The sequence below is a fragment of the Phocoena phocoena genome, chromosome 8 (genome assembly GCF_963924675.1).
Source record: "Phocoena phocoena chromosome 8, mPhoPho1.1, whole genome shotgun sequence".
NCBI lineage: Eukaryota > Metazoa > Chordata > Mammalia > Artiodactyla > Phocoenidae > Phocoena > Phocoena phocoena.
The window spans coordinates 100,494,243-100,504,603 of record NC_089226.1 but is presented as its reverse complement, the minus strand read 5'-3'; the positions used below and the strand labels follow the sequence as shown (position 1 = coordinate 100,504,603).

Sequence of the window (10,361 nt, the reverse complement as noted above, 5' to 3'; positions counted from 1 at the left end):
CTAATGCGCCACAACTACTGAGCCTGCGCTCTAGAGCCCGCGAGCCACAACTACTGAGCCCATGTGCCTAGAGCACATGCTCTGCAACGAGAAGCCACCACAACGGGAAACCTGCACGCCGCAACGAAGAGTAGCCCCTGCTTGCCACAACTAGAGAAAGCCCGTGCAGCTATGAAGACCCAGTGCGGCCAAAAATAAATTTACATTAAAAAAATGTGCTAAATAGGATTTGCAGGATTGATTTTCCCTGCAGTGGTTAATAAACCGGAAAAGACCAGGTAACTCAACTTCAAAAATAAGAGGAAAACAAACCACACGCTACCTGCTACCATAGGGGACAGGCCCTTAACTAGACCTACTGCGCTGAGGTGGTAACACCTAAGTCTTCCCACCTCTGGGCCCCATCACCATTACTGCAGGCTTAGACTCGAATTACCTGAATGAGAAAATGGAGCTCAGGAAAATTCCCTGGCGGTCCGGTGGTTAGGACTCCACGCTTCCACTGCAGGGGGCACACGTCTGGTCTGATCCCTGGTCTGATCCCTGGTCTGATCCCTGGTCGGGGAATGAAGATCTTGCATGCTGCGTGGTGCAGCCAGAAAAAACGGAGCTCAAGTAAGTTGTGTGGCTTCAATCTGGAAAAGTGGTTTCATTTGTCAACTGCTAGAGACAGAGCAGTGAACAGATACTAAGATCGACAGTTTGAAAACTACTGGTCTTTAGTCCTACCTGCTTAATCTGTTGAAATACTGTCAACTTAAATTTCAGACCACTTAAGTGTCCTTGGTTAACTTTAAATGGCAGTAAGTGATAGGAATGCTACAGAATTAGAAACTCAAACAGGACAGCCCCCTATCAAGTTTTATTAGGACTATAAACATCTCAGAGTACAAAAACATTCCACCTCTACGAAAAACGGTAACCTGAAGCTGACGTCACAGAGGGAACGAGAAAGTGATTTTTGAATGGCAGCTTTCACGATTTACAAACTGGTAAATGCTTGGATGCTATGAAGTAGTTGATCTAAATTGTGAGGATTTCTCAAAGGAGCTCCTTTATCTCACACAGTAGGTGGAAAACTAGAAATTCATTCAATTTGTTAAAACTCCTTTCCCAGCAAGATAAGCTAGGCATCATCCTCTAGATGGCTGAAGTACTGCCAAAGCTGCTTTGACCATTCTGTGGAGCACAGTGCCATCTTGTGGCCACTCAAACCACCCATTACTACAGAGCAATTCCAGCCTGTTAACTTGTGAGTGAAAAGAACATTTTAAACTGCCTGAAACCTGGGGCACTTGAGATGTCTTCAAATGTTCTCAAAGAACAGGACATCCTGGTTACTTTTATAATTTTACTGACTCTTTTCTCCTCATATCTTTCAAAACAAAAAACCCAGCATCTTATCCCAAAGTTTCAACTCAATTAACTGCCTCAGGCCACGTGAAGCACCACCGCTTTATGCCTCTGAATAACCACTGTAAAGACTAGAGTTACGTACACAGCAAGTTCAAGTTTCTGCCCACCTTGGGACACACAGCTGGTAATCAAACCCTTGTTGCCAACTCCAGGGACTCGGCCTATCTTATGTCTCGGCAGCTCTTCCCACCTGTTTAAGACTGCATCTTCCTGATGGCTACCCTTTAGGGTGGGTCAAGGCTGAGCCAAAGAGCACAGTCTAGTCCCCCGGTCACCTCCCACCAGCCCCCAGTTGCCCAGGCAGGAAATCATTTCCAGTCTTTTGTCTCCACCATTTATCGCCCTCTTTCTTCTTCAAAATTTGTTGCTATCACTTTCATGTAACAATGGATTCAGTGTCCATTAAATTGCCTGAGAGGCGGCTTCAGCCTGACATACTTTTCCTGAGCTAAAAAAGAAGAAAACAACAAACCTCCGTGGCCTTTCTGCCATGAGATCAAGTAACAAAGGGAAAAGCACTACTGAGCAGGGTGGTGCTAGGGAAGCAATGCAAGCCCCTCCGCACCCCCACGGAGGTTTCTCCAGCGCCAGCTCTTGCGGGTACAACACGGCAAATATTCTGGGGTCAAGGAGGTATAATGAAGGGAAACCCGTTTATTTTCCCCTTTTGAACTTCCCTGCTGCCCCAGTCTTGGCCTTCTTCTTAGCGGACCCCTTGGGTTCTGGCTCCTTGCGCTTAGCTGAAGAGAGGGAGCCGGTCACCTTGAAGAAATCATCCAGGCGGCCCTGGGTGCTGCCCTGGCGGCTCTTGCTCAGCCTCCTGACCCCGCTGCGGATTCGCTCCTCGGAGAACTGCTTTTCACCACACATGAACTTGACGAGCTCTTCTTCATTCGGCTCGCTCCACTTCAGCTCCACAGACTCCGGGTCCAGCACCTCAGGCTCCAGGAAGAGCTGCTGGGCCTCCTTGTGGAGCCAGTTCTCCGGCACAGGGTACTTGTTGGGGTCGAGCCGACGCAGGATCTCCTCGATGCTCTTGTGCTTCTGGATGAGGTCCACGGCCCGCTTGGGCCCAATGCCCCGAATGGTCTCACAGTAGTCACTGCCCAGCAGGATGCACAGATCCACAAACTGCTCCTGGTTCAGGCCCAGCTCCTGCAGAATCCGGCTCAGGTGGAACTCCTGGATGGGCAGCTTCTTGGCCTCGCTAGCAGTCAGGTGCCGCATGAGCACGGGGCTGCCAAAGGTCAGGCAATCCATGTCCTCGGTGGCCGCGGCATAGACTCTGCCGGCCTTCACCAGGGCGGCGCAGCTGGCCTCAGCCTCGCTGGGCGCATCGAGGTATGGGATGCCCATGAGGCTCAGGAGATGCTTGCACTCATCGTTGTGTTGCTTGGTGACCTTCACCAGCCGCTTCGTAAACTTCTCCACCTCCCCTTCGGCCCCAGCAGCCTGGGCCTGCTGCAGCTGCTTCTCCGCCTCAGCCCGCCGCTCGCTGCGTTTGGCCAGCTCCCCGGACTTGAGCTGTGGCGGCTTGCCGTCAAAGACGTACACGGGCTTGATGCCGTTCTCCATCATCCGGATTGTGCGATAGAACATGCCCATCAGGTGGCTGGTGGTCTCACCCTCCTCATTCTGCAGCACATCCCCCCCTTGGCGAACAGCTATTAGGAACTGATAAATGCTCATGGAGGCATCGATAGCCACCTTGCGGCCAAAGTAGCTCTTGATGTCATTCTCCCGGATGGCACTGGGGGCCACGTCGGCAATCAGTTTGGCCAGTCCTTGAATTCCCATAGCAATACAGAGAGACAGCTAAAAGAGAAAGGCAGGTAAGACAAGGAGGAACTTAAGGGATGCAAAAGGAGGAAGGGTTACCAGGGGTGCTATCTCACCAACTTCAGGCCCTCGGCTAAACATATCTAGCACAACGAAACGACACCAAGTCAGCACCTCGGAAGATGGAAAGAACAAGACAGGCTCCCATCGTCAGGAAACGTACAGTCTAGTAAGGAAGTCCTCTCAATTAATACTAAGGCCTCCTGAGAGTTAACTGAGATAGCAGACAAAAACCCCGACAAAGATTGAGTGCTCTGTAAACGTTCTCCCTGCAGAACCCACTCGATCCTTTGGTTCGTGCCTCAAGCTGCCTGATTTGCTAGAACATGTACCGAGGGGACATTGCCTCGTTAGCCGGGCATCCTCCCCCTGCGTCCGACAAACGCAGGCAGGAAAGGGACGTGAACGAGTGTAGCTCAAAAAAATTTCTCCCCTCCAGGAGCTTAGTCACAATACGCAACGACCTCATGAGCTGGGAATTATCTTCTTTGTACAAATGATGAAAGAGGCTCGGAAGTTAAGCGACTGGCCCCGGGCTCAGAGCGGGAAAAGTGGCGGGCCCGCCTGACCGCGAATCCCGCGCTCGCTCCGCCCCGCCCGCGGCAGCAGCCGGCCTTCCCCAGCACCCGGGGCAAAACGGCCCGCCGCTCTCGGAGACGCTTCCGGAGGGTCTCACCTGGCCTCTGGGGCGCTCCGCCGTGGCCCAGGACAGATCTCAGGCCAACTCGCTCCTCAACCCCGCCGCCTCCTCCGCACTAGCCGCTGATACACTCTCGCTCCGCCGCCTTCCAAAGCCCGCGCTCCCGTCACGTGACCTGCCGCGGCGCACAGCCTCCTGGGAAGTGTAGTACAGGCCCCGGCCCTCTCGGCCAGCTTCTCTCACGACAAACAGTCCCGCCAAGGTGAACGGACTCGCTCAGCGAGCCGACCCTACCCTTCTCTACTGCTTGCCCCCTCTCCACCCCGGTCGTCTCGCAGGCCTCAGATCCCGCCACACCCGAAACCACACGACTACAAATCCCACAATGCCACCTGGACAGCTGCACTTCCTCTTCCGGCTGAACAGCGCGCCTGCTCCTGCCGACGTGTTCTTCCGGTGGCTGAGCGGCGGATTACCCTGTGTCCGGCAAAATGGTGAGAGGGTTGAGGGGAGTTCCGGATGGGACTTTGGGGACCGCTCGGGGCCCGTCCTGCGCCCTGTTTTTCCTCGCAGAAGCCTCAGGTGTCCAAGGTCCAGAGGGCTGGAGGCTCCTGGATCCTTCGGCTTGGGCTGAGGGGCGGGGAAGGGAAGCCCCTTGCCATGGACTCCTTAGGCTGAGGTTTTGATGGCATGGGTTTCTGATCTAACGATTTATAAGGATGAGGAGCATGGGGAGCATTTCTAATACCCTCGAGCTTTTATCTCTGTTACTTGTGATCAATCTGTTACCCCTGTCTGGAAAGTTTTTCCCGCCTGCCGAACTCGTACTCATACTACACGGTCCCGGGCAAAAGTCACCTGCTTGATGAAGTACTAACAACTGTCTCGGGCACTTGTCCTCTTTTCTCCTGGGAGCCCCGCAACCTATGTACAGACCTCTTGCCACGTGTCATGGACTTCTTTGTTATTTGCCACGCCTCCTAGTGACCACCATCTGACGTGCCTCTGGCGCTGGGGTGATGTCTATTCATCTTTGTATTTCCAGTGCCAAACACTGGGGCCGGCAACTGGAGGCTCAGTCAATGGCAGCGATTGTCTTCATCATTTTTAGGGGGGCATAAATGTTTACTGAATTGAATTCCAGTGTCTCTGAGAACAATGAGGTCAATTTACTTCTCTAGAGTTGTTGTGTTCTGGATTTTAGAAGCGTTGGCTGGTGGGTGACAATGGAAGTTAACATTTGTACAGAACTTTACGTTTACAGCCCTCTCACAAGCATTATCTCATAATCTTCCCTATAACCTTGGGAGGGAAACAAACACCTATTGAGCAGCTACTCTATGCCAGGCAGTGAGTTAGATGCTATTGCGTTTGTCGCCTTTCTTAAATCATACGTCAGCCTTGTGAGAGAGTTATTATTATAATCACTTTACTGAGGCTCGTGTTATTCAGTAGAGCCAGAATTTTATTTATTTTTAAAAAGTATTTTTTACTTGTTTACTTATTTACTTACTTTTAATTTAATTTTATTTTTGGCTGCCTTGGGTCTTCATTGCTGCGCTTGGGCTTTCTCTAGTTGCAGCAAGTGGAGGCTACTCCTTGTTGCAGTGCCTGGGCTTCTCATTGCGGTGGCTTCTCGTTGCAGAGCCTGGGCTCTAGGCACGCGGGTTTCAGTAGTTGTGGCACGTGGGCTCAGTAGTTGTGGCTCACGGGCTCTAGAGTGCAGGCTCAGTAGTTGTGGCGCATGGGCTTAGTTGCTCCACGGCACGTGGGGTCTTCCCGGACCAGGGCTCGAACCCGTGTCCCTTGCATTGGCAGGTGGATTCTTAACCACTGCACCACCAGTGAAGCCCCAGAATTTTAAGTTATGTCTTTTGCCTGTAGGTCCTGAGATTCCTTAGTTGTGTAATGGGAAGAATACAAGATTAGGAGTTGAGATCTGGGTACCAGTCCAGAGTCTGTCTTTCAGCAGTGATTCTGAGCTTGACATCTACAGACATGGGTTCATAAGGCTTCTAAAATTATAAGTAGACTTTTTCTTGTATGCGGTTTGTCCCAGGCAAAGAGTCCATACCTTTCATCACGTGTTTTTCATGGTGGCCGGTGGCCTCAGAACATGTTAAGGCCATCGCATTGATCTGTAGCTAATCAGTCACCTTCTGTGCCTCAGCCTCTGACTCTCAGCTGCCCATCTTGTCTCATATTGAAAAGACAAAGTGCCACCTTAGTTTAAGATGTAATTGTTGTCATTCCCAAACGGAAGCATTTGACGGTGGTTCTGAAGGATTCCCACATTTCCCAAGCTGAAATAAGCTCCTAGCAGCCACAGCAGCACAAGGCTCCGTGATAACCCCATAGTGCCCCCAGATTGAGGTCATGGGATTCTTTGATGGCTCTGATCTCACGCCTTCCCTTAGGAGCTTGAGGCCATGAGCAGATACACCAGTCCAGTGAACCCGGCTGTCTTTCCGCATCTGACCGTGGTGCTGTTGGCCATTGGCATGTTCTTCACCGCCTGGTTCTTCGTGTATCCTTTCACTGAGAAGCCAGTGGGCCAGAATTAGTGAGGTGGGAAACTGAGGGAGGGACCACGCTGGGTACATGCACCCTGCCAGTTTTGTTCCGGTGTGGGGATGGGGGATGGTAAGGAGGTTGAGGGAAGGCTATTTGACGTCCAAAGTCAGGTTGTGGCCTTATTTTCCAGGTTCAGGTGAGCTCAGCTCGCTCTTCCGGTTTCCAGGACTGAGCAGAGGGGCCTGGCTGGACTGGAGGCTAGGTACGGGGCCCTGTGGTGTGCTCAGGTGTCAGGAGGTACGAGGGCTAGTCCCGGCTCTGCCGCTCATTAGCTGTGTGACCTAACCCCTCTGGGCTTCATTTTCTTCACGGGTGCTGGAAGGGTGGTAGGAGCACCAGAGTCTAGGTCACCTCTTGGGCCCCTCTGCCCAGAGCCACACCAGCCACCCCTTTGCTCCTCCTTAATTGCCCTGCCAGTTATGAGGTCACCTCCACCAAATACACTCGGGATATCTACAAAGAGCTCCTCATCTCTTTGGTGGCCTCACTCTTCATGGGCTTTGGAGTGCTCTTCCTGCTGCTCTGGGTCGGCATCTACGTGTGAGCGCCCAAGGGTAAGAGCAATGACGGGGTGGGACACTGGAGAGGCCTCCCCACGCCCGCATCAGCGGGGTCCTTGGGCCTGCATGACCCCTTGGTTAATGGAGTGAGTCTCAACAGAATGGATAGGGACACCACACACAGGTGCCCCGTTCCCTGTCTCCTAATGGGGATTTGAGCCAAGTGGGACCACCTTTGTCAGTTCTGAGATCTCCACACCGTCCAGGGCCTCGACCTGGCTCTGGGATATACTACGTAGGGCTGTGGGCACAGGCTTCCCGTGGTTACACATCTGCATTCTCACCCGTCATACACAGTGATTGGAGAGCCGCTGGGGAGTGACCCAGCAAGGGGCCAGGATCTGGGGCTTGCTTCCAGGAGTAGCATTTTAGTTAGTTTCAACGTTTTCAGTCATGGAAATAAATTTTGACTAAGCGACAAAAAAAAATCACCCACAACCTTGCTGCCGATGATCCACCAAACAGGTCACTTAGAATCAGTCGGCTCTGGCGGCCCTGCTCCCAAGGACTGTGCCCATCAGCGCTTGCCCCAGGAGCACAGGGGTTCGGTGAGAAAAGCGGATGGAAAGAAGGGTCACTGCTCTCATTTTGATACCCCTCTTTTTCAGGTACCAGCCAGGCGGCTTCACTGAATCCCTGCTTTTGTAAATTAGTTTTTTTTACTATGCCGGAAATGTCCCACCTGCTGCTCACAATAAAGGCAGATGTGTGACAGCCCTGCCTGGTGCCCGTCCTGCGGGGTGGGAGTGGTGCAGGTGCTGGGACCCACGACTTCCCCAGTCCCACCCCTTCCCATTTCACCTGCCTTTCAGGTGGTTCCTGCTTGCTGGGAATCCCTGCCCTCTGCCTATGAGAGGGATATGGGGAGTGTCTTATCCTTAGAATTGAGGGCTCACCTGTGGATAGGAAGGGGCTTGGCCTGCCTTCCGCTGTGGCTTCTAGTGTAAACTTCTGTAGGAACCCGTACCAGTCAAGTCTGCCCTGGGCCAGTCCCCTCCTCTGAGTGGTGCGGGGGACCCTCGAAAGGCTCAGCTTTTCCCTAAGGTGGCTACTTTTAACCCAGGCAGGGCAGCAGTAGGTCCGTGGGGTGTGGCTAGGGGAAGGGGCTGCTGCATCCTCTCCCCAAGCCGGGCCTGAAGCTACGAGAGATAATGGGGTACGAAGCATCCATCGGGCTCAGGGGCCCCAGTTGGTCCCAGGCCCACAGGCGACCCCATCTCCCACCAGGACAATCTCAAGAAGATGGCGAGGCAAGCTGAGATACAAAGCAGTATTTATACATTTATTTATATACGTGTATTTACTTCAGAAAAGAACAGTTCAGGGGACAGGAAGCAAGCAGGCCTGGGGCTGCTCCCCTCTGCCCACTCCAGACTCAAAGCTCAGGGGCCGGAAGGGGCGGTTAAGTGGGAGGGAAGGGGCGCACTCTGCACACGCAGGCTTTCCGGGGGGTGGGGCGCTTGTGCATCGAGAGGCAGAGGCGCTGTGTACAGCTCGAAGCCTGGGGGAGATCGGCCCAGTGGCTAGGAGTAAATGCCAAAAGGGAGAGAGGAAGGGAGGGGTAGGCTGCTGGACCCAGGGTAGGGGATGGAGCCACGACACCCACTCACCGGCACCCGCCAGGCAGCTGTCAGCCTCCAGCAGGTGGCCCACTGGCCTTCCCTGAAGCCCCTTTCCTTCACTGGGCTTAAGGCAACTTTAGTCGTTGACCTCCCCCCCTCCCCACCGCCTTGGCCCCAAACTCAGCACTGAGGACCCCCTTCCCAGGCATGGAAACAGCCAGCTGCCAACCAGATTGGGGCGATGCTGTGTCCAGATGGCTCCAGGGAGCAGTGGAGGGTCACCTTCCAGTTAAGCACAGGGGGGCTGCGGTCCAAGAACTTGTACCGCCACTGAGGAAGCCCCAGAATCCTATTAGAAGGGGCAGGGCTCGGTAGTCGTATGGCATTTAGGGAGGGTTCCCCCAGTGGGAGGAAGGAGAACAGAGCAGCGCTAAGTAAGGCTCTGCCGCCAGCATGGTGTGGGGAGCCACGTAATTCCTATGTCGGAAGGAGGAGCCACACTGGGGAGGGGGCTGGGAGGCTAGGTATCCTTGCTACCCCCATTCCCCCTGTGTTTCCCTATCCCTAGGAGAAGTGCTTTGACATCCATAGCAGAAGGGGGCCCGCGGTTCCTAGGCTTCTTCAAGATTCAGGTCTCCCACAGAAAGGCCTCCCACTCAAAGCTGAGAATGAGAGGTAGATGGGGCAAGGCCTGGCTCCCAAAGCGGTGGCAGAATATCACAGGGCAAGGATGGCATTTCCGTCCCCATTTCTGAACCCATGGCAGACACGACGAAATGATTTCCACTCTCCTTCCATGAGTCTGGATGTGGCCTCAAAAAGCTCCAGATACCCACTAAGAAAGGTTAACGTTGGCACTTGAGATAAGACTTCTTCCGTAACCCAAGCCCACCACTCTGCTCCTGGGAGGAGTGGGCAGAACTGGGACTACTGCCGAGCACGGGGCCCCCAGCCTGGCTGTCCAAGCCCAGCACAGGAGCCCTTGGATCTGGGGAGGTGAGGCCACCAGCAGACAAGAGTGGAGGGAAAGGCCAGTCCTGGTGGTCGGGAGTGTGGTGGGTGTCTCAAAGCTCCCTGGGACGGATCAGAGCCAGGGCCTTGCCTTTCAAGTGTCCCCCCGGGGCTCTGGCCCACTCTGGGCTTTCCATCTCCATCCTTCGACTCCTGCCCGGGTTTAAGTGCATTTTAGTAATTATTTCATTAATAACAGCAAAAGCTATTTGCATCCACCCACCAGACGAGACCAGCCTGCTGCCTCGCAGGGATTCCCGCTCCTCTGCTCAGAGACCTCTGTGAGCTCTGGAAGCTCCCAGGGGCCCAGGCCGCGGGGCCGCAACGCCATCTGGGGGCTCACAGGGAACTTCCTTCCCTTCGGGATACTCCAGGTTCAAGGGTCCAAGGCTTACCTGGCCCACTGGCTCCCCTGGTTCAGCCAGGCACTAAGTGTACACAAGGCACGTGGTCGGTCGCCAGCCCATCCAGGGCTGGCTTCAGCTGCCCTGGGAGCTCTTGGAGCCAAGCTCTCCCAGGGAGAGGAGACCTCCTGGGCCATGCTTAAAGCTTAGAAGTCCAAGTCCAGTAACAGTCAGACCCTAAGAAGTCCACTACCTAGCCCTCCCCAGGGAGCAGCTTCAAGGGTGAGGGCTGTCTGCCCTCCACTGACTCGTGGGTCCAGCCAAGTCTCTGAGGGCTCGAGCCAAGCCCCTGCCGGTCTCAAAGGCGGACGGGTCCTCTCTCCAAAAGAGGGGTGGCTCCCAGTCGCAGAAGGGG

General features: G+C 54.1%; 2 protein-coding genes across 2 annotated transcripts; one reads left to right on the top strand and one right to left on the bottom strand.

Annotated features, from left to right (window-relative positions):
* Nucleotides 1–1,331: 1,331 nt before the first annotated feature.
* FEN1 (flap structure-specific endonuclease 1) lies at nt 1,332–4,004 on the bottom strand. Its single transcript, XM_065881880.1, has 2 exons — nt 3,932–4,004; nt 1,332–3,231 (listed from the first exon to the last, which is right to left on the bottom strand). Exon 2 carries the CDS (start codon nt 3,211–3,213, stop codon nt 2,071–2,073), a length of 1,143 nt encoding a protein of 380 aa, XP_065737952.1. The 5' UTR covers nt 3,214–3,231; nt 3,932–4,004; the 3' UTR covers nt 1,332–2,070.
* A 297-nt stretch (nt 4,005–4,301) lies between these two features.
* On the top strand, nt 4,302–7,740 carry TMEM258 (transmembrane protein 258). Its single transcript, XM_065883005.1, has 4 exons — nt 4,302–4,389; nt 6,313–6,422; nt 6,887–7,023; nt 7,638–7,740. The coding sequence occupies exons 1-3, from the start codon at nt 4,387–4,389 to the stop codon at nt 7,011–7,013; spliced, it is 240 nt and encodes a 79-aa protein (XP_065739077.1). The 5' UTR covers nt 4,302–4,386; the 3' UTR covers nt 7,014–7,023; nt 7,638–7,740.
* The last annotated feature ends 2,621 nt before the right edge of the window (nt 7,741–10,361 follow it).

Bases quoted from the DNA above. Each gene is read 5' to 3' on its own strand.
- FEN1 (XM_065881880.1), bottom strand. From the start codon at position 3,213: ATGGGAATTCAAGGACTGGCCAAACTGATTGCCGACGTGGCCCCCAGT.
- TMEM258 (XM_065883005.1), top strand. The intron at 6,423-6,886 runs GTATCCTTTCAC...TTGCCCTGCCAG, and splicing joins TTCACCGCCTGGTTCTTCGT to TTATGAGGTCACCTCCACCA.